The 23,996-nt window shown below is 38.5% G+C and overlaps 3 protein-coding genes and 1 non-coding gene across 4 annotated transcripts; 1 reads left to right on the forward strand and 3 right to left on the reverse strand.

Moving 5' to 3' along the window:
- Positions 1-959: 959 nt before the first annotated feature.
- On the reverse strand, positions 960-1,066 carry LOC138882461 (small nucleolar RNA R71). The gene has a single exon (XR_011404064.1). It is a non-coding gene; the product is annotated as a small nucleolar RNA R71 (small nucleolar RNA).
- A 653-nt stretch (positions 1,067-1,719) lies between these two features.
- Positions 1,720-2,927, forward strand: LOC138881101 (uncharacterized). The gene is made up of 3 exons (XM_070161302.1): positions 1,720-1,908; positions 2,028-2,467; positions 2,573-2,927. Exons 1-3 carry the CDS (start codon positions 1,720-1,722, stop codon positions 2,925-2,927), a joined length of 984 nt encoding a protein of 327 aa, XP_070017403.1.
- A 4,301-nt stretch (positions 2,928-7,228) lies between these two features.
- On the reverse strand, positions 7,229-9,570 carry LOC138881102 (uncharacterized). The gene is made up of 4 exons (XM_070161303.1): positions 9,439-9,570; positions 8,348-8,713; positions 7,895-8,152; positions 7,229-7,522 (listed from the first exon to the last, which is right to left on the reverse strand). Exons 1-4 carry the CDS (start codon positions 9,568-9,570, stop codon positions 7,229-7,231), a joined length of 1,050 nt encoding a protein of 349 aa, XP_070017404.1.
- Positions 9,571-9,711: 141 nt separating this feature from the next.
- Positions 9,712-10,428, reverse strand: LOC104231611 (uncharacterized). The gene has a single exon (XM_009784627.1). The coding sequence runs from the start codon at positions 10,426-10,428 to the stop codon at positions 9,712-9,714; it is 717 nt and encodes a 238-aa protein (XP_009782929.1).
- Positions 10,429-23,996: the final 13,568 nt, after the last annotated feature.

The following is a 23,996-nucleotide window of genomic DNA, read 5'->3' on the forward strand; positions in this document are numbered from 1 at the left end:
AGGGGAAATCACTACCTTAGAACCTTCTCATTATTGTTCACAACTTAAGCATATTTAGTTTACAACTGTTTATTGACTTTCAATCTTAGTTATTAAATATACCATCAACTGTTATTCACAACGTTTGGGGAAGTTGATTCTAAAGAATTTAGTAAGTCCAACGAAAGTAATTGATAGGTTAATTCTCTGTGGATTCGACTCTGGGCATAAATACTCAGGTTATATTTGCAACGTCCGCATTGTCCTTTTATAAGGTATAGTTGGGCATGATCAAATTTTGGTGTCGTTGCCGGGAAATTAACGGTGTTATCAATTACAATTGAAAGAATTACAAAAATTCTTATTGTAGTCATTTTTTCTCTATACCCAATTTTTACATTGAAATTTTAACGTCTGTTGACTTGGTTGCACAGGTGCATGCCTAGAAACTCATCGAGATCTGGTGAAGTATTTGAAGCATTATCAGATCCCGAGAAAGTTTTCAAGGCCTTGAATCAGGCTAATCGGAAAAACAAACAACAACCAACAACTGCACAATTCGAAACAGTCATGGGGGATCACGAGGAAAACCCAGCGGTACCAATAGTGCCAGAGGCTACTCTCTATGACTGGGCACAACCCACAACTAAAAATCTGTCCACAGCCTTTGTAGTTCCGCAGATATAGGCTGTGTCATTCCAAATTATGAATAACATGCTGCACTTATGCAGAACAAGGGACTATTTTCGGGGTCGCAAGTCGAAGATCCTCAGCAGCACTTGAAGAACTTCCTCTCTATCTGCAAAACCCAAAGGCAGCCCAACGTGACTCCTGAAGCAATCAATCTGTTATTGTTTCCATTCTCAGTGACAGGAGCTTCCCAAACTTGGCTAAACTCACTTCCCATAAATTCTATAACAACTTGGGATGAGTTAGTCAGGCAATTCCATAACAACTTCCACCCACCCAATAAGACTGCTTAACAAATTGATGAAATTTTGAGTTTTAAACAAAGAACAATGGAGACACTGTATGAAACATGGGAGCGCTTTAAAGGGATGTTGGTTATATGCTCGCACCATGGTATTCCAGATCTGATGTTGGGGCAGCGGTTTTACATGGGATTGTCAGATAGCGTGAAGAACATTGTTGATGCTTCAGCTGGTGGAGCATTTTTGAGCAAAACATGGAGAGAAGGCCAGAGTCTGCTTGACAAGATGGCACAAAATTCGGGATGGACAACCAGGAATGCACCTATCACTCCAGTGGTTTCACTCAGTGCCCTTAGATCCATCCAACTCTATGGCTGAAAATATGGCCACCTTATTGACACAGATGAGTATACTCACCAAAAAGGTGGAAGAGTCAGGGCAGAAGCAGCAGGTACACATCGTAGATACTACCAATTAGGGCTTGTGCGCATCTTGCATTAGTCAGCCAATCGGTAACCAATGGAATGCAGAACATGATCATCACCACTACCGTGAAGACATGAATTATGTGTCTAATTATGGAGGCCAGAGACAGGGTGGTCAGAATTGGGGCCAACAAAATCAGCAATACAGGTCAGTCCATCCACATTTCAACAATGGAAACATGGGAGGTATGAGACCCCTTAACAATATGGCACCTTACCCAAGGCCACAGGGATATAATAATCAGAATCAGCAGCAGGGGTATCACCCTCCTCAGCAGCAGCATGGTGGAAGGCAGGAAGATGGGTTTGCTAGACTTAAGGCAATGATGCAGCAGGTTGTTGGGTCTAATGCAAAGATTAATGAGAGAGTGGATGCACAGGATGCAGCAATCAAGAATATTGAAGTGCAGGTGGGCCAAATTTCTATGTCTCTGAACAATCGTCCTCATGGGACACTACCTGCAGACACCCAGATAAATCCAAAAGATCAAGGCCCAAAGCAGCTGATGGCGGTAAGTCTACGTAATGGCAGAGATCTGGATGTAGAGCAAGAGAGAGCTCGAGAAACTAGACAGCTGAGACACTTATACCAGTGCCCATTGAGCTGGATGAGTCAACAAAACTGACGGAGGTGCCAGTCCAGACCGCCCAGGAAGAAAATAGCATCCAGAATGTGATCGAGAAAGAAGCTGAGACAGTCCAGGAACCAGTAGTTGATGTAGCAGCTGATAAAGATCAATCCCAGTTGATTGGGAAGAAGAAACCTCCTGCACCTTTCCCTCAGAGGCTGGCTAAGTATCAAAAGGAGGAACAATACAAGAAGTTCTTCGAAATGCTGAAACAAATCCAGGTAAACATACCATTGATTGAAGCTTTGAAGGAGATTCCTGGGTATGCAAAAATGATGAAGGACTTGATGTCCCAAAAGTTTTATTTCCAAGACTTGGCCACAGTTACTCTTACTCAGACATGTAGTGCAGTGGTGACTAGACCAATTGCAGAAAAGTTGTCTGACCCAGGGAGCTTTACAATTCCATGCACTATTGGTAATTTTGCTTTTGCTAAAGCACTGTGTGATCTAGGGGCCAGCATAAATCTTATGCCCCTGGCGATTTATAAGAGGTTGGGCATTGGAAGAGCTAGACCCACCTCTATGTTGTTGCAGCTGGCTGACAGGACAGTGAAACGACCCTCTGGTATACTGGATGATGTGCTAGTTCAGGTAGGGAAATTTGTGTTCCCTGCAGATTTTGTGATCTTAGACTGCAGAATGGATGAAGAGATTCCCATAATTTTGGGAAGACCATTCTTGGCCACAGGGAGAGCTCTCATTGATTGTGAAACTGAAGAGCTCAAGATGAGGTATTTCCAAGTTCCTGAAGAGACTGATGCAATGAAGTCCATGACGGAAGAACTAGAGCAAGTTGCATTGTTCGAAGAATTCCTAGAAAGGAAATTCCATTTAGGAACAAGACTGCACCCGGAGCTCAGATCTGGTTTTATTGAATTCCTTAAAATTAACCCTGATTGATCACTAATCTTGGTACAAAACATCAGTCTTTTCTATTACCGAAAGCGCGACAATTGATGTGGGCACCAATTTCTCTTCTCAACACTTGCCATTCCAAAATGTATCCCAAACACACCACCCTGCAGGATGGCTCACAAAACCTATAGTTATAGGAAAAGAAAAACATATAGATAGATTATTATATTATTGATGTTTATCCGTAAAATCGGTACAGTTGAATTTATACGTGGTTTCTAGACAAGTGAACTAATTTGATCATGAAATAAAGAAATAACTGATGAAATATATAATACTTAGCCATAAATATAGATGAAATAGCATAGTTGACAAATCCGGGAACAAGGTTTCAGGGCACAACAATGATGAGATCAAGAGCAAGAAAGTAAAATTGTATTAAGCTTTATATAAAATATAGTATAAGTTAGCCAGAAAATTCGTGTCCTTTACAATGACAACTGAGCTCTCTATTTATAGCTATGTCTTGGAAGGAGGTCCTAGGATCGTGTCCTCCTTTAATGTCAATTATGAGGGCCACTGATGATAATGTAACAGTAGATATAAATGCCAAATTCCCTGTAACGGGCCATTGCTATTAATGCTGCAGAATATTCCTAATTAAATGCTACCGGACATAGAGCATTTAATACACTTTTCTATGAACATTATCCCTTTCAGTGACAAGTGAAATATCTACATTCGGTGGTCATCTCCGTCTTGGGTTCCACGGGCCCTTCCTTTAGATGACCATGTGTCATATCATATTTACCCTATACAGATAGCCCCCCTGCTTTTCTGTGACATAACTTCGTGTTACCGGAAGTTGGTAGAAATACTCTTTTTGACGGGAATTACTATAACTCCCTTCGCAGGCTTCTAACGGTTGATTAGACGCACGTCTCTCCGCATTTAATGCCCCGAACACGCGTCATCCCACGATTCAGCACAACCTTTGCCGATTATCGAGGTAATCATGGCAATGAATTTAGCCGCCAAAATTTTACTTATATGCATCATCCTCTTTTTTCTTTTCCTTTGTATTCCATAATTTCTCGAACTTCTAACTTGCATCTTTGTTTTCGATCCTTTCTCTAATTCCCTTCGAACCAAAACCTTTTCCTTCCTCTTATTCAATGGCTTCTTCTTTGAAATGCACCGGTTCTTCAAAGAACAAGAATAAGACCGAGGATTCTACTCCTCCAACGGTGAGTTCCATCATCCCCAGAAGTTTTAATACCATAAAAGACTTCGAAGAGAAATTCCCTACTGCTAACCCTCTTTATACCAGGTAGTATTGGGGCGAGGTGATCCGATAGGACATGGGAATTTGGGGCAAAATTATGCTGTCTCTTCTGAAGATCCACAAAGGAGGAGGAATGTTACTTTTTCGGTCTCTACCAGGTGCAACCTGTTTTCCCAGCCAGTGGATCTTGCTAACCATTTGAAGCCTTTGGCTTCATAGAAAGATTGGGAAAAGGTTCAGGCCTGTTGAACAATGCCATGCATAATGCTGCAGATGTGCGTTCCTTTCTTCCTTCGTAATTTCTTCTACTTTTGCATGAAGATATTTTAAGTTTTGATTCTCATGCTTTGTAGGCCAACTTTCTTGCTTTCGAGGGCCTTCAGAAGTTGATTCGCGAGAAAGAGGAACTTACTTCTGAACGGAATTAACGTTTGGCGAAATGGCACCAGACTGTACTCGGCCTCTCGAAACTAGAAACTAAAGCCACTGAGGCCGTTGTTTTGGAGGCTCGTTTGCAGCAAAGTGAGCAAGAGGTGCTAACCCTTAGCCAATAAATTGGCTCGCTAAGGGTTATAATTTATGAGGCCAAGGCCAAATGGGCTGAAGTCCACGATGTCGTTCTTGCTGCAATCGAGCGCGAGGCTGCTACTGCTGAAAAAGTGATTAAATTAGAAGCAACCTTGGACTCCAAAATCGAAGAGCTTGCTGCTATGGAGGTGAAGTGTGCCAAGTTAGAAGAGAAGTATAGAAAAACTATCAAGCATAATAGGCTCTTTAGTTCAACTGTACGCAACCTTGGTATTAGCCTCCAATCCGTTAGGTCCACCCGAAAAAGCCTCTCTGATGAGGTAACCCAACTCAAGGAAAAACTCAAAAGCTGAGCGGCTTCCCTCATTATTGAAAAAACCTATGCCATTTACAGCATGAGGAGAAAAATCTTGGAAGAGGCCAAAGCAGGCATCCTTGACTTTGATGTCGAAATTGCTAAGGCCCGAGAGCTTGAGTTGGCTGCTAAAAATGGACTCCTGGTGCAGTCTAATGCTTTTGGTTCTTCTTATTCCCGTTTCGAGTATTCGGATGATGATGCTAAATACCAAATCGGGTGAAATATCGAGTCATCGGCAAATCCACCTACTTCTCCCTAGGGGGCGGACACTTCTCTTCCTCATGGTTCCGGAGATGCTACAGTTTAGCTTTTCTTTTCCTTTTCCCATTATTGTATCTTTGATATTTTTGGCATGTTTTTGTAAATAAAGACATATTTTTTGCTCATGTATTGTTTGAGTCTTATTTTCATTTGAATATCCATACAAGTCTTATGTTTACGGTACTCTTAAAGAGGATGTCTCATGTACATTATGACACTAGCATTTGAAGTACTTGTTTAACTTTCAAATGACAAAGTTAGTTCATCGTTCAGAATAAAACAAGATAAAAACAAAAGGATTTAATTTCATTTAATTCCTTCTATTTTCAAAAGCACAAAAGCATTTGTTATGCTAAAAAAAATTGACATTACTTGTGGATATCTTGTACAACTTGTTTCTATGGGGCTGGCTGTGGAATCCCCAGTCCCGATGACACATTTATGTTTCTAGATTTTCACCCTCGGTCGATGTGGCAGTCAATGTTTCCATATCCTCATATCATTCCCCCCAATGTTCGAATGCAAAGAATGCGAATTGGAACAATGGAAGTCTTGTGCCTTCAAAGATTCCACCAACGAATTGCTAGATAATCCTTAATTCGGTAACACGCCTTAATTTCCCTCAGTAATCCGTGATATCGAGGAAAATGAGTACAAGAATGAAAACAATTAAGGCTATCCTCAATCTCTAGGGTACCACTTAATAGCTTGCAACTTCCTAGTTAGCTTCTTATACTGATTTTCTCGACTATGGACTTCCTGTGCTATCAATTGTAAAATGATCTCCTTTTTCCTGGACTTGCCTTGAAATATCCTCAAATTCCTTTCCATCCATCTATGGTTGACACACGCTTCCATGCATAGTCTATACATATTAGCCATTGTTGACTGTCCTTTTGCATGAACCTCTGCCCATTGAACTTCTTCAGACCATCCTTAAGCTCTTTTTTTTATTCCCTACCATTCCAATAATCTCTACCACATTTGAGATGTCATTTCACATTTAAATAATGGATGCTCAGTTGTTTCTGGTTCTCTTGCACCCAGTGGGCATGTCAAGTCTTCAATCTGACTCCATTTAGCTATTCTATCCCTTGTTTGCAATCTCCCTTGTAAGTTTAGATACAGTATAAACACCCATCTAGGAGCCTCGTAGTTATTACATATCAGTCTTCTCCAAGAGCATTTAGGGAACTCACCTCGAATCTTCCTATACATTTTTTGAATAGAAATGTTCCTTATCAGTATGAATTCCCTTTCTTGTAGTCCCACTTCTTCCGGGCATTTTGCTACTTTTAAGATATTCTGTAAAATCCAAGATGCTTACTTAGATTGACTCATCCACAGTGTGGTTCTTCTCTCATAGTGGCAATGTATCCACTTTACCCATAGCTTATCCTTTTTGGTACAAATATTCCAAAGTAGTTTGCATATAACAGCCTTATTCCAAACGTGAATATCCATGATATTTAGTCCCCCTGCAACTTTTGGAATACAGATTTTATCCCATGCAAATAGTGCCCTTTTTGAATTATCTACTCCTCATATCCATAAGAATCTTTTGCATAAACTTTCGACCAATTGAATCAGCTTTTTTTGTAAGGTAAATATTTGAGACTAGAATGTTTGGATTTAAAAGAGGACACTCTTGATTAGCTGAAGTCTCCCTACATAAGACAGTAGCTTAGATATCCAGCTTGTAACCCTGCCTATTAGCTTATCAATTAGGGGTTTACATTGAGCCAAAGACAATCTTTTTGTGCTAAGAGACACCCCTAAGTATCTTATAGGAAGTTCTCCTTTTAAGAAACCTATGTGGTCAAGTATGTCAAGCTGTAATTGTTGGTTAACTCCACAAAAGTAAACACTAGTTTTTTCAACATTTGCCTCCAGACTTGACATTCTTAAGAACATCTAGAAACATGTATACAAAACTTTGACAGAAGCCATATCACCTCTACAAAACAGTAGAAGGTCATCTGCAAAATCAAGTTGAAGTATGTTCAACTTTTCATACTTTGGATGGAATCTGAACTCCTTATTCTCCTTCAACCCCTTTAGAACTCTTGTGAAATATTCCATGGCTAGTAAAAATAGGAAAAGGGACATAGGTTCACCCTGTCTTAGTCCTTTCTTTGTTGGGAATGGCTTCATAGGATTCCCATTAATGAGAATGGAATAGGATACTATAGTGACACACTTCATGACCTAGTGAATGAAGAACTCTAGGAAATTCAGTTGAATTAAAATCTGTTCTAGAAAGCACCACTTCACAGAATCATATGCCTTCCTCATATCAATCTTCATATAACATCTTGGAGAGATATACTTCCTGTTATACCCTTTAACTAGTTCATGACTTAGTATAAGATTATCTGATATTACCCTTCCAGGAGCAAATGTTGACTGACTATAATCTACCAGATAATCCATTACCTCTTATAGTCTGCTAGTGATGAGTTTGTAAATGATCTTATATATGGTGGTGCAGCAGGATATTGGTCTAAACTCAGCTATTCTGGATGGATTCTGCACTTTTGTTATCAAAGTCACTGTGGTGTAATTAATTGGCTTGTAAACCTCAGTTATTCTGAAAAACTCTTGGATTGCCTCAACTAATTCATCACCTATAATTTCCCATGTCTTCTTAAAAAATACAGCATTATATCCATCACACCCTGGGGCTTTGAAATCTTCTATACTTTGTAGAACTTGGTAGATTTGTTCCTTAGTCATAGGAGCTATTAGCTTCAATTGTTGATATCTTATCGACACATTCCCTCTCTTCATTACTTCAGGTTCAATAGCTGAAATTTCCACTGCTACTGATCCTAGAAGCTATTTGTAGAATTGAATGATTTCTTGTTGCATCTCCTCTCTATTTTGGGTATGCATCCCTGTCTGAGTGAGCAGCCTATTGATTTTCTTTTGGGCATTTCTATTCTTGATACTAGCATGGAAGAAAGCAAAATTTGAATAACCAAGCTTTAGCCACTGAATTCTAGACTTCTGCTTAAGTATACTTTGCTATACCATAATCCACTTCTCTAACTTCTTTTTCAGATCTTCTTCACTGCTCTTTAATCCCTCTGAGTGATTACGAATTCTCATTTCCAATTGTACTTGTTGTAGTTTCTCTCGAATAACTTGGATCTTTTCAGGAATTCTACCATACTCCTCAACATTTAACTGCTTCAGTCCTTTTTTCAGCCTCTTTAACTTCATCCAAATTCTTTTGATAGCACGGATCTGCATGTTAACTTCCCAGGTTTCTTTGACTAGCCTTTGAAACTCCTTATGCTTAGCTAGGTTATTGAAGAACTTGAATGGTTTAGGCATAGGTTGGTGATCATGTTCAAAGTAAACACAAATAGGGGTATGATCAGAGAAGAGAGGATCCTACAGCACCACCTTTAACTGTGTCATATTCATCATCCATCTAGCATTAACTAAAGCTCTGTCTATTCTGATATATACATGATTGTTTGTCCACGTAAATTCTCTGCAAAATGTTTTAAGTTCTGTCATTCATGTGTTCTCTAGAAATTCAGAGAAGTCTCTAGCTTCTGTCTCCATAACAGGGTTACCATTATACATATCTTTAAAACATTGAATGGCATTGTAGTCTCCCAAAGCAATCCAAGGTCCCTATAGCTCATTATGCAACTGTTCTAACTCTTCCCACATGGCCTTTCTATGTTCAATGGTATACAAACCATATACTGTTGTCATCTAGAATTCTTTACGACTTTGGTGTATGATAATCTTCCCAGTGATTAACTGTTCAGAACAAGTATGAATGGTAAAGTTCGGTACTCCAGGATCCCACAAGATCCATATTCTCCCTTTGTTACTAGCCATATAATTATATGTCCACTTCCAATTCCTAGAGATTGTTTGGATAGTTTTTCCTGTCATGGGTTGTTTCACCTTGTGCTCAATTATTGCTATCAAAACTACTTTATTATCTCTAATATACTGCTTTATATCTCTTTGTTTAACTTTATTCAAGCCTCTAACATTCCATGGTACTATATTCATCTTGGTATAAAAGAATCATCTGTCTCCTGCATCAATTCCCACCTATTCATACTGCTAGGCCCCAAGCTTACTTGTGCAGGTACCTGAGAAATTGAGGGATCAAGGTTATTGAAACCATTTGATGTGCTCAAACCCATGTTCTTTCCCACATTTCTTGATCCCTTTGACACAGACTTGTTCTTAACAGTCTTCCAACCTTCATCATTTGTATTCATTGCTGGACTTTTTGAAAAGTTCTATGGCTGTACATTTTCAATTCCCTTCTGCTTCGCATCCTGTGTTTGAGTTTGTGGAATATCATCCTTTTGTATGCCCTAACCCCTTTGTGTACCCCCTTCCTCATGCCTTATTCTCTTTTAGAATTGTTGAGGCTTCTGGTTTCTTCCCTTTTGTTTTGGCAGAGCTTCTTTCTGTGGTTCCTGGAACACATGTCCTAGGTGCAAGCATTTATTACAATACATAGGCATCCAATCATACCAAAATTCCTGTTCGAATTCCCTTCTGTTTGGATCTTCCACCATGATCTGTCTTGGGAGAGATCTAGTAACATCCATCTCAACCAAAATTCTGGCATAAGATATACATTCAACCTTAGTAGTGCAAGCATCAGCATATATAGGAACTCTCAATGTACTACTAATTCTACCTAGCGAGTCATCCTCCCAGTAATTCAATGGCTGCTTAGGAAGTTGAATCCATAGTGGGATGGTCTTCAGTACTTCATTTGTAAAATCAAAAGTAGCATTCCACATTTTAACTACAACTAGTTTGTTATTCATCGTATAAGGTCCTGAATACAGCATAACATCTCTATCCTCCATAGCAGCAAATTTTACCACAAAATACCCATCATTATGAAGGTATATTGAGAGTTTAGCAACTAAATTCCATTGGAATGTGACAAATCTTTCAAATGCAGCTATAGTAGAAGTTTTACCCACTATATACACTATTACAGCCATTTTCCATCGCTTAGTACCTCTCTCAACCACCTCTTTATCTAATTTGACCACATTAACTCCATTCTTAATCGTAGGAGCTATGTAATGTAGATTCATACCTCTAGTAGCCATCTTGTTCTCAGCAAATAGATTCTTCTATTTTGTCGCTACAACTAGCTGAGCAGGTAACTCCAATTTCCTCTGAGCTCCCGAATCTCCCATTCCCCTTTCACCTCCTAGTTGTTTAGGTCCTTCAATTATGACAGTTGCACTCTTACTCTGTACAGATAGTACTGAATTTGAGCTTCCAACTATTATCGGCGGGGTCTTAAGCCCTTTTGTTAGGGCTGGCCACTGTTCCCTTGGTTTTTCCTCAGCTATAACCACAATTGCCTTATCTAATTCCTCTACTGACTTCCTGATTAAACCCTTCGATAGTAACTCCTTCAATTCCACAGTTATTGCATATCTCTGAGGTCGACCTCGCTGTATTTTCCGGTGAAAATGGCGCACAATAGCACTAGCACTCTATCATACGTCGAGTAAAAAATATCACATTTAAAAATGTAAAAGCACTGTGTTATTAACCATATTCGTTTTTTAATTTCTTTCCACAACTTTAATCTAAAACATTTTCATTTCGGGTTTATCGTAGTCACAACTTCAATAAAAAATATTCAAAGTTCGGGCTTGTGAAGGCCACACTTTGGTAAAAAGTATCTAAAATTAGGCCTTGTGAACGATACAACTTCAGTAAAAAAAATGTCCGAAGTTAGTTTTGGCAAGTGATCACCCCCAATTATTCTTTATTGCAAATGTAATTTGATTTTGGAGTCCGAAGTCGAATCCCACAGAAAATTAAAGTTTAGGGAAAATTGTTCACTATCACTAAGAAGACAAATTTGAATAATTTTCTAAATTTTACAGATTAAGATTTTTATGTTTAAATAATAAATTAATAAATATTTAAAAGCAGTAAAATTGTGAACTGAAGACGATGAAATTACAGATAAGATTAAGGTGGCCTAGAGGTATGATTTTTCCAATTGTCGAAATCGTTCTCTCTACGTTATCTATAATCTCGCCGATATTCTCTACTGAATGTGAGCACTCAACTTACCATAATTCTCTGTCAAGCAATTACAACAATTTGATTGACGTATTCTCTTGAGCTACTCTAGTTGGCAATTTCTCACAGCTTACTATGATCGTGCCAAAATTTTATTATCTTTAATCCCACTTTTAAGCTTGCTATATTGATCTCACAAATATCTAGGGAGTGACGTTGTTCTACAACTACCTATATATACATTCTCTCTCAAACACCACAGAATAAATAGGCACAGTTAGTTGATGGTTATTCAATCAATTGAAATAAGTACGTAGTTGAACAACCAGAGAAATCCAACAATTCAATTATCCCAATCTCGTAAATATATTGACTAGGGCCTAAAAATCCATGTCCCAAATGCCTCCCCCCGATGGAACAAATGCCAAACTCTGAATCGTGAACCAAGTAATACTTCTCATGGGTTGCTACGCCCGTAAGCTTAAGAAATTACTCTACCAATCTGCTCCTACACCGCGTCACGACCAATGTGTGAACCATCACAATACACTATATAAGATACCAAACATGTGGGTGACACCAACACTAGGGCTTAAATGGGCGGCAACTTATCCGTAAAATGACAATAGTAGTCTAACCTCCCACATAAGGGGAGAACATCATGCATTGCATCTATACCATCATCAAAGGTCGTCGGTGCCTATCAGATATCAAGTACTCAAAATCACATATAAAATGTGTAGGAACGAACTGAAGATATAGGCTTCAAGCCAAGATAAAAAGCGCACAACAAGGAATCGAGGAAGGGAAAGATTCCTAAAGCCCTATAGCCTTTCGAAGATAAGGATAGACATCTCTGTATCGATCCACAAGACTCTACCAGGTATGCTCATGACTCGTAAGACATATGTAATGTAGTACTCTAATACCAACTTGTCATAACCCAAACTCCCAAAGGAGTCGTGATAGCGCCTAACACCGCTTGCTAGGCAAGCCATCAATCAATAAGCAAAAACAAACTTAAATAGCAGTATTAAATAGTCTCAACAACAGAAATAATGAGAATTAACTGAATTCATTGGTCCCAATACAACTAAAACCATCTCATGATCTGGTGTCATCGAATGCATGATCTGTATAAAATAAGTAATACAAGGTTTGAATCAAATATAATATTGTCCCGAAGACTAAACTACGTTAAAATGAAAATAAGGAAGGGGGACCTCAAGGCCTGCAAATGGAACAGTAGTGCTACCTCGAGATCTCCAACTAATCTGGATTCAGCTCATAGGTACCACGATCAAAAACACATGGATATGCACACAAAGTGTAGAGTGTACTATGAGTACAACCGACCCATGTACTCAATAAGTAGTAAGCCTAACCTCGAGTTGAAGCAGTGACGAGCTTGGCAAGGTCCAATGCTCACTTTCCACAGCCAACAATAACAATAACAACAATATAATAGTATGTGAATGATAATAGCTTAAATAATTATAGGCTCAGCTTAACATAACAGGAAGAACCGTAGACATATTTTTTAGAAATAACAGTCAAGGCATCAACTTCTATAGAATTCACTAAGATAGGTATTTAACAAGATAAAACTATAATTCAAGCTCTAAACATCAAGTAGAGACATCAAATACCAATTAACATGAGGAATATCACAACTCTATGCCTGCATGTTAGTTATACATGCCAAATCAACAAGAATCACAATTTAAATATCAAGTATACATAATCTCAGCACATTCAAAGTGCTTGGCAAAATACCCGGAATCATACTCTAATCACTCTCCCGGTGCCTGGCTCAAAGCTCGTGGACCCTCACTCAAACATACACACACTCAGCACTGTACGAGTGCCTGACATAATTCCCTCACCCAGGCACGTATATATAATTGTGCATATGCCCACGGTTAATACCTGGCTCCGGAGGGGCATGTCCTTGACCAAGAACTAATCAGATCAAAGTCAACGACCAATATCATCCAGCCTAATATGTGGCATGGAGCACCGGTCACTCAATATAAATACCAATACGGCTCTATAGCCTAAGATTAGTTATTAATCTGCTCAAGTCTCCATATGTCAACATCTCATAGAAACATAATTCAATATACCACAAGGACTATATCAACGTACTACAATTCAGATCACACTCGTGTCACGTACAAGGACACCAATAACATGTAAGATAACATATCAAGTGCACAGAACTAGATATATAACACGCGGATATAATATCATGACTGAACAGTATGACTACGGCTAAGGCAAATCACTCAACATAACAAAAATACACATCATGTCTCAAACAAATAAGCAGATAGCCTAGACATGATTCCTATCATGAATAGCAACTCACATAGTCATAAATATGGAAAACATATGATGTCAAGAAGCATGGTAGCGAAACAAGGCTATAATAGCCAAAGATTCTACCCAGATCATGAATAACCATAGTGCACTCATATATGTTCGTCACCACATAGACATCACCCCCAACATATAACAAATATCACAGCCAACAGAGAAAGTGACATCAAACCAAGCTTAGGCAAGATACTTACCTCATCTAGGCTAGTCTTCAACCTCGAATCACGTCAAAACCTCAATCTAGCTCTCCTATCGAGAAAATTCAAGCCAAACATCATCTAAGGAGGTCCACAATGCCATAGAAAGTGATCTCACTCCATAAAGGTTTAATCTTTGAAGAAAATTCCAAAAATTCAACCCAGTCCCACATGGCTGGAATCTGAAACCAATACCAAAATCCAATAACCCATAACCTGTCGAGTCCAAATATGTAATTAGTTTCCAAAACTGGGTCCAAATCAGTACTCAAATATCCAAATTATGCTCTCTTAAAGTGTAGGCAGAAACCCCAAATATCTTCCTTAGATTCACCAATCAAATGCCAAAATCGAAGATAAAATCATTAGTACTAATCAAAATCTGAGTTAAGAACAATTACCAAATCCAAGTAGGTGAAAATCCCCAAATCACTCCAATCTGAGCTCCCAATCTCAAAATGTGATAAAATAAAGCCAAACCTTCGAATATAACATCGTACCAGGGATTTTCGCATCTGCGGTCAGAATGGTCGCTTCTACAATATCGCATCTGCGAGATTAACTTAACCTATCGATCGCCCGCTTCTGCAACAAAATGTGCAGATGTGATTCACCTAGGCCACTGCCTTCTCCCTCTTCTGCGCACAAACACTCGCACTGTGGCTTCGCAGGTGCACTTCTCTAGGCTACAGGTGTGATGCACCTGATTCCTGCCAAAAACCAGCAATGCCAACATGTACTCAAATAGTCGGAAATTAACTCGAAACACTTTTGATCCCCACTGGACCTCGTCCAATTACACCAACAAGTCCAAACACATTATTCAAAATTATCCAAATGCTCAAAACGCCACCAATAACATCAAAACTACAATTGTTAATCAAGATCAATCTCTTAAGTTCATAAACTTCTAATTCCAACCAAGCGTCTGATTTAAGTCTAACCAATTCGGAATGAACCCAAACTTTGTAAACAAGTCCAAAATGATAAAACTGACCTATTTTAATTCTCAAAACAATAATCCGACCCCTATAGCGTCAAAGACAACTCTCGGTCAAACGTGTGAACTCTCTAAATTTTTCAAATTGTCAACTTTCAATAAATAAAGTCAAAACCTTCTAGGCACATATAAATTTGAATCTAAACATACACCCAAGTCTAAAATCACCATACGAACCTATTGAAACTATCAAATCCTGATTCCAAGGTCGTTTACTCAAAATTCAAATCTTGATCAACTTTTCCAACTTAAAGCTTTTGAATTGAGAATCATTCTATCAAATCAATCCTGAACCCTGCGAACATCAAAACCAACCATTTATGCAAGTCACAATATATTATATAAATCTATTCAAGGTCTTAAACTATCAAACGAAGTGCTAAATCTTAAAACGACCAGACAGTATTAAAATTTCAAACTCTGGATGATTTTCTTCTCTTCCTTTATTCTGGTCCAATTTAATCTCTGACCTTCTTGCGGCCTTATATTTCATATCTCACATGTGGGTAGTTATGTTTCAAGTGTATAATCACATGATCCATTCCCCATATATTATTCATAGGCTCATGCTAAAATGTTTGCGTACAAAGTTAAATTGAATCATATATATATCTATACCATCAAATAATTCCACACATGACTTGTTCTTGCTCGAGGCCTAGACATGTCAAAAGGACTATCCATTACGTGAATTGATTATTGAAAGTAATTTGAGAGAGAGAGAGAGAGTGTGTGTGTGTGTGTAACAACTCGACCGGTCATTTTAAGCTCTAGCACGCCATTTAGTAGTTTGAGGTCATGAGCAGCTTTATTTCAGGTATTATGACTTGTACACATGGTCGGAATCAAATTTCGGGGAGTTCAGAGTTGATCTGGAAAGAGAATTCTCATTTCGGAAGCTTTAAGTTGAAAGAATTAGCTAAGATTAGGTTTTTTGAGTAAACAACATCGAAATCGGGATTCGAAGGTTCCAGAAGGTTCGTATGATGATTTCGGACTTGGGCATATGTCCGGATCGGGTTTTGGAAGACCCCAGAACGTTTTGGCGCCTATTGTGGAAGTTAGCATTTTGGAAGAATTTCATAAGTTTGGGTTGAAGTGCATTTCAGGGTTATCAATGTCTGTTTGGGATTCCAAGTCTAGGAATAGCTCCGTATGGTGATTCTGAAGTTAGGAGCGCGATCGGAAGTGAATTCGGAGGTCCATATGTCATTTTGAAGTCATTTGGCTAAAGATAGAAATTTGAAGGTTTTTGAGAAGTTTGACCAAGAGTTTGACTTTTTGATATTGGGGTCGGATTCCAATTCCAAAAGTTGGAGCATGTCCGTAATGTCGAATATGACCTATGTGCAAAATTTGAGGTCAATCGGACGTGATTTGACGGGTTTCGGCATCGAATGTAGAAGTTTGAAATTTCAAAGTTCATAAAGTTTGGATTGGAGTACGATTCATGATTTCGACGTTGTTTGATGTGATTTGAGGCCTCGAGCGAGTTTGTATCATGTTTTGGGACATGTTGGTATAATTGGTTGAAGTCTTGAGGGTCTCGGGTGGATTTTGGAAGGCTAACGGATCGATTTCAGAAATTTGAAGCTGCTGAAAATCTGCTACTTTTTCTGTTGCAGCTGCTATTTTGGACAGCAATGGTGCAATCGAGGAGGCTATTTTGGAAGCTTATATCTCGAAATCTATAAGGAATCTGAAAATTTACAAACATAAAAGTTGTTGGCTTGCATTCTAGTTTCTAGAAAGTTAAACCACACATGATTTGGACATTTAGAAAGTTATGATCGATTGAAGATGGTTGGTGGAGCAGTTTTGACAGAATTTTTTGATGCATGGAGCCGACTTTAGAAGCTCATATCTCAGAATATATAAAGAGTTATATGGTGTAAGACCTATCAAATGAAATATCTTCGAGTCTAGTTTCTAAATCTTTAAACCGTTTGTCATTTGGATATTTTCACAAGGAGTTATGGGCATTTTAACAGAAGGTGTATAGTAGGGAAAAATGGTAATAGGATGTACAACCTGCACAGCGCAAGGTAAAACTCGATGAAGCCTGGGCAGCTTGTTTTAAACACGAGTTTTGGCCCATTTCTTTCATTTGGCTTGGACGATTTTGGAGAGCTCAAGGAGGGATTTTCACCAAGCAACACTAGGTAAGTGATTTCTTTCTATTTTTGAGTTAAATATGTGATCTTACATGGATTTAGACATGGAAAATTAGTATAAATTTGCGATTTTTGGGGAAGACCTAGAATTTGGAATTTTGGACTTTTACCTTGAATTTGAGCATGAAAATTTGAGCAAATTGTATATTTGAGTTAGTAAAGCTATGGGTAGAATTTATCTTTGAGAAATTTCGGAATCCGGGCACGTGGGCCCGAGGGAATTTTGGTCAACTTTTCGAGCGGAGTTGGGAACTTATATAATTTGAATTTTTATAAGTATTAGATGAATTTTTATTGGTTTTCCCATTGTTTGAATAGTTTTGGGGCGTTGTGCATCAATTGGAGTCGTTGGAAGGGCTTGGAACTGGTTATGGAAATTTCGGAGCGAGGTGAGTCTCATTTCTAACCTTGTAAGAGGGAATTATCCTCATAGGTGAAATAATTGGTTATGTGCTCCTATTTATGGGGGCTACGTACGCACGAGGTGACGAGAGTCCGTGCGTAGCTACTAATATGTGTAAGTCCGGATAGTCTAGGACCCAAAAGCATGCTACACTTGGAATATCTGAAATCTTGTTGGCAGTTGAATTGCTTAAATCCTATCGAATTGGTAAATGAATTTCTAAAAGGATTAAACTTCATTTTCTTAAATCGTTAAAAAAATTGGCTTTTATTTGGATAAATGTTCCCCGATAAATTCTTAATTGGTTGTTTGAGCATGTATTTCTATGTGTACCTGCGTCGTATGTATGATTCGCGAGCAGGGTGATTGTTTATTTAAATTTGACCACGTCGCATGTATGATTCGCGAGCAGGGTAATAGATGCATCTATGGTTCGCGCCGTTCGACTCTCGGCAATGCACATTTTACATTTATGTTGGATCGGGTCGTACGACCTCGACATGATTTTTGAATGATTGTATTGCTTGCCTTGAGAGTTATTGATATTGATATTTGCTCTCCCCGACTTGAGATAATTGTTAATTAATGGATTATGAATCCAGAGACTTTTAATAAAAAGGAACTCTTACTTGTTTTGTGACTTATTTGAATTTACTGTTGTTCTTAATAAATCTGTGATTCATCGCATTAATAATATTACTATTGGACTACTAGCAAGTGTCGAAGTCGACCTCTCGTCTCTACTTCTTCGAGATTAGACGGGATACTCATTGGGTATACATTATTTTCGTACTCATACTACACTTGCTGTGCATTTTTGTTGCATAGGTTCATATGTGGTTGGTGGCTTTTTGGCATAGCGGCATGGTTAATATGGAGACTTAGGTGAGCTGCAATTATCGATACAACCCGCAGCCAGCAGAGTCTCCTTCAGCGTATTGTACTGTATTTTCATTTCTATCCACTTGTACTCCGTACAGTTACTGTATTTTATGCCATTCCCTAGTAAATGCTCATGCACTTGTGACACCGGATTCTGGGATAATTATGGGGTATCTTGTATTAACTGCTTAACATTCATATTCGATTTGAAACGATTATTTTTTACTGGTAAAATTGAAGGAAAATCGTAGTTTTCAAAATTATTAAAACGAGAATTTAATTAAGTATTTTGGTTGGCTTGCCTGACAGCGGTGTCCAGCGCCATCACGACCCTTAGTGGATTTTGGGTCGTGATATAGAGAGTGAGAGAGAGAGAAAGATAGTAAGTATAATTTTAGCATTTACAGGTACAATTAGGGCTAAAGTATAATTATATGTGAAACTAGGGCTAAAGTATAATTTTATAACTTAGAAATTAAAAACAAAATTAGGGTAAGGGGTATAGGGGTGTTTGGGGGGATGGGGGTTAGAAGTCCATTTTGTTTATTTCTAAACATTGGCCAAAAGTCAAACTATAGAAATAGCAAGCTTTAAAAAATATATTTTTGATCGTTAGAGGTCAGTTCGGGCTAGTGCGCTGGTGGACTGAGACTCGGACTACCACCTAGGTTATTCTATGGGGCCTAGTGCCTTGTTCAGTCTAGCCCCTCTCCCTAGTACCCCCACTCGAAACCAACCAGGTCATTTCGGTCGGGGTTTTTAAAGGCCGAACCAGTCCAAACATGAGCTAACTCGACCCAATTGATAGGCTTATGGTTCACCCACTGTAACTACTAGCAATTGAGGTTAAACCTCAGGAATGCATTGCTCAGTTGGAAGTAAATAAGATTATAGGTAATATTTAGCTAAAAATACATATAATACGACAATAATTGCCTCACATTTTAGTGTAATGTTGGTGATATTAAAGTGCATTGTGAAATTTTGAGATTAATTGTATTATTTGTAGGGATAATACATAATTACCCCTGGCATTAAACGATTTTTCCAGATGCACCTTTTATTTTTACGGAAGTCCTATAACCCCCTAGCTATGTTTGAAGTGTAATAAATAGCACATTTTAAGCTCATGTGGTGCAGAGAGTGTAAATCACTCTCTAGAAGAGAGTGGTAGGCATAAATAAATATTAAACATTTATTTTATTAAATATTAATTATCTTTCATTTTTTTAAGTTATATAAAAATTTGTGGGTCCTCTTTTCTTTTACATAATATTTTCTTTTTTCTTTCTTTCTTTTTCTTGTCTACTCCATTGCCACATCTCCTACCACCACACCACCGTAATTACCATTATCGAGATTGATCCCTCTATCTACACTATGCTACTGTCACTTTTTTTGTTTTTCCTTCTTCATTATCTTTATTTTTCTTTCCCAGTACCTCCTATTCCTTCACTATTACTATAAACATACCTTCTGCCAAAAGTAAAATAAGCCAAGTAATCAATCTTTATTTTTGGTGCGTTTGAATTCATCAACACTCTCGGTAACATCTAACACCTTTGCACTAATATTTCCCATCAAAATTATTCTTTGAGTGTAACCAATTTCTCAATTGATCAAAAATTTCACAAAATAAAAAAAAATCAATTTTTACGATGCTAGGTTAGAATTTCAACTTGCCAGAAAAGATTGAGTCTTGTTTGAGAAAGATGAGAGAAGTTTAAAAGTCTTAGTCTCCGGCTTCTATGGCTTCTTCCGTTGTTGGAAAGCTCTAATTGGGTTTGGGGGGAGTTTGTTTTGTCTTCATGACACTGCTTCCGTTCTATTCAAATTCAAGCACCACGAATGATCTGGTGCTAGTTTCCATTCTCGCCGGCCAATAATTTTTCGGTGAGTGTCTGCATTGATCTAGGAGAAAAAAGAGAAAGTGGGTTACAGGGATAGTGAAGAAAGAAAGTGAAATAGGAAAGAAAATGAAAAAGAAAAGAAAAATAATGAATAAAATAAGAAGAAAAGATAAATAGAAAGGAAAAATGAAAAAAATAAAAATGAATTGATTTTACACGTGGCAAGTAAAAGATTTGTGTGTAATTTACACCTCTTTTTTGAAATTGAGATTGGCTTTAAAAGGTGTAATTTATTACACTTCAAATATAGTCAGGGGTTGTAGGACTCCCATAAAAATAAAAGGTGTATCTGACAAAATGGTGCAACACCACGGGTAATTATGTATTACCCCTTTGGAGTCCGAAATCAAAATGTGGTTCTTTTGGACTCAAAGTACACAAATAGATGGTAAAAAAAATTACATTTTTATATATAGCGCCATAATACCTGGCGCTATACAGTAACAGTAACGGCACCGTTAATGTATAGCGCTAGGTATTGTGGCGCTATACTATAAAATCTGACACGCCCAGGTATAGCGCCACAATACCTGGCACTATACATACATCATTAATGTATAGTGCCAGGTATAGTGGCGCTATACTTCTTTTTCCTGGCCCCACCAATAATTCCTGACTTCAATAATTCAAAAGCATATAGTGCCAACTTTTTGGGCACTATACCTATATAAAAAAAAATCGTCTAGCCATTTCCTATATAAAGAGGTTAGGATTGTATAGAAATTTATTCAAAAAAATTTTAACTCTTGTTGAAACGTTTATTGTTCTTAAATTCTCCAGCATTTTTTCATTATGTCTGAAGAGCGTAAAATAAGAGTTTCATTATATTGGGGGGTGAGGTTGTGATGGATAATAACTCCGTAGACTACAGTTTACCTGCTCAGTGTCACGTTAAATTGCCACTTACAATAGAGTACGATCAATTGATATCGTTGTTATGCAAAAAACTGAGTGTGAGGAAACGTTCAGTGATACTTAAAGTAACCGGAAGATATCCGTATTCCGTCACTCCGCAAGGGGTTGCTTTTTACTCGGAGTTTAACATCGACGATGATGAAACTTTGAGTGATTTTCTGAGGACTCCGGATGAATGCCGGGAATTTCTTGTAATCACAATGTTGGAGATGTACGTGAAGGTCGAAGACGTTCCAAAAAATGAGGTTGTGCGTAGCAGAGATAACCCCCAGTCATCGGGTGGTTATTCTGGAGCAGTTTTTGCTGGACAGGTTCCGGATAAAAGAGTTTTCCTTGATTTAAACTTATCACCGCCGACGAATGAGCAGCGAGAAAATAATTTATACCCTGCTTTCCATAATTCACAAGACGATTGGTAAACTTTAATTTTTATTTGTGTTAATTATGTATATTTTTGGCGTATTGCATTTGTATTAACACTCATATATTTAATAGGGGTACCGGCCGGATATAAATTTTACAAGTGGGTACCGGCCGGATATGAATTTTACAAGTGGCCCATCCGGTAGTCATCACTTAATTGAAAACGCCCATCATGAAATTTCATCACATTACGACTTGTAAGTGAAGTGATATATCCATATGGAAATCATTTATTAATTCAGTAGCTTATATTTTTGTTGGTTGTGCAGTAAAAACGAGCAAGTTGAACCACTTGTACTCACTCAATTGACCGAAAACGACGTATTACATCGGGATCTGGCAGATGCACAGAGTGAGGAACAGAACAATGATTATGATAATAATGCCAATGAATCCGGAGACGAGACACCCTTTTTCGTGAGGATGGTGATGTGCAGGATGAGGAGGAAGGACCTGATTTGAAGAGAGACCCCCCCTAGATGAAGAGTGTACGAGTCTGAAGTGCTATTTCATTCAAGGGAGATTCCTTACATTGATAACTTGCCAATTGTGCCAGATGTGGAAGCTCTCACAAGGAATTTTGATGAAATCCGGACAGCAATATGGGATGAATCTAGATCAACGGTGCTTGCAAAGGGGATGCTTTTTCCTGATAAAACGCGCTTAAGCAGGGCTTGTAAAATGCACAACGTAAAAGAGTGTCGTAGATGCAGGTATGGGAGTCAAGTCTGATGGTATACAAGGTTGTTTGCCGCAGGTGGTTTTGGCCATGTAATTGGATGTTGCGTGCGACCAAGAAGAAGACAGGTATGTGGAAAGTGGGTAAATACATTCTCACCCACACATGCGAAATGGACACATTCAACGGGAATAACTTCAACTTGGATATTGACTTGATTTCTCTTGTACTTATTCCGCACATCGAAGCGTCCATAAGATATACAATCAAAGAGTGCATTACATCATTCCACCAGGAATATGGCCATACCATTACGAAAAGAAAGGCATTTCTCGGGCGCAAACGAGCGTTTGAAATTGTCTACGGTAATTGGGATAAGTCATTTGCATCTCTGCCAAAGTACATGGCCGCACTGCAGCACTTTAACCCCGGGACAGTTGTTGAATGGAAGCTTGAGCAGAGTTGGGAACACCAGAATACATATTCAATTACGTGTTCTGGGCGTTTAAGCCATCAATTGATGGTTTTTTGCATTGCCGGCCAGTAATATCCATAGACGGAACTCATGTCTATGGAAAGTACGATATCAAGCTATTGATAGCCGTGGCAGTGGATGCTAATGGATAGATATTTCCTCTAGCTTTTGCTGTTTGTGCCAATGAAAGCACAGAGATGTGGACGTTGTTTTTGAACCACCTGAAAGAGCACGTTGTCAAACAGCGATCAGGTATTTCTCTAATATCTGATCGGCACTGTGGTATATTAAGTTCTATGGAGAACTTGCCTGCATGGTAAGAACCTTATGCATACCATCGTTACTGTGTGAGGCACTTTTAGGCCAATTTCCAGAAGGCACATCCCAACAAGGATCTATATGATTTGATGAGGATGGCAGCAACAGACCACCAACAGCATAAATTCCGGAGTCATATGGATTCTATCAGGCAAGAAGACGAGGCAGCCTATCGTTGGTTAATGTGACATGACCCTGAAAAGTAGACGTTGCATGTGGATGGTGGCAGATGATGGGGAATTCTTACTACAAACGTGTCAGAGTCCTTCAACGGGTTATTGAAGTCGGCAAGAGGATTGCCCGTCACAGCCATGGTGTGGATGTCGTTCAAGCAGATGGCAGAGAGGTTTGTTGAACGGTCTACAGCTGCAATGGAATTGATGGAGAGGGGTGTTGAATTTATGTCAGTTCCTACGAAGAGATTTGAGAAATACAGACGGCGAGCACATTGGCATTCATTTTTGTAGTATGATAACGAAAGAGGTGTTTTTGAAGTTTGCACTGCTATCCATAATAATTGGGGTAATAATGTACATACTGTAAATGAATCTACAAGGTTATGCTCCTGTGGGAAATGGTTCATCTACCACATGCCTTGCTCACATGCCATCAAGTGTTTTCAACGTGTTGGTTATACGGAGATCAACTATGTTGATCAACAATATAGTGTTTCCAAGTACCTAAACACATATAGTGTTCAGTTGCAGCTAGTGGGTGCTGAGCGTTATTGGCCTCTGAAACCATTTAAAATGGTGTGTAACAAGTCATATTTGTGTAAAAGACAGGTGCAGAAGAGAACACGTATACGGAACCAAATGGATGTTAGTGACACCATTTATGTGCGCAAATGTGGTATATGCTCGCAAACAGGAC

Source organism: Nicotiana sylvestris, chromosome 11, assembly GCF_000393655.2.
Source record: "Nicotiana sylvestris chromosome 11, ASM39365v2, whole genome shotgun sequence".
NCBI lineage: Eukaryota > Viridiplantae > Streptophyta > Magnoliopsida > Solanales > Solanaceae > Nicotiana > Nicotiana sylvestris.

Bases quoted from the DNA above. Each gene is read 5' to 3' on its own strand.
- LOC138881102 (XM_070161303.1), bottom strand. From the start codon at position 9,570: ATGAATACAAATGATGAAGGTTGGAAGACTGTTAAGAACAAGTCTGTG. The intron at 8,153-8,347 runs GTATAGCAAAGT...TTCTACAAATAG, and splicing joins AGTTAGAGAAGTGGATTATG to CTTCTAGGATCAGTAGCAGT. The intron at 7,523-7,894 runs GTTTACAAGCCA...TTCATTCACTAG, and splicing joins AGTTTTTCAGAATAACTGAG to GTCATGAAGTGTGTCACTAT.
- LOC104231611 (XM_009784627.1), bottom strand. From the start codon at position 10,428: ATGGCTACTAGAGGTATGAATCTACATTACATAGCTCCTACGATTAAG.
- LOC138881101 (XM_070161302.1), top strand. From the start codon at position 1,720: ATGATGCAGCAGGTTGTTGGGTCTAATGCAAAGATTAATGAGAGAGTG. The intron at 1,909-2,027 runs GTAAGTCTACGT...AAACTGACGGAG, and splicing joins GCCCAAAGCAGCTGATGGCG to GTGCCAGTCCAGACCGCCCA. The intron at 2,468-2,572 runs GTGTGATCTAGG...GCTGGCTGACAG, and splicing joins TTTGCTTTTGCTAAAGCACT to GACAGTGAAACGACCCTCTG.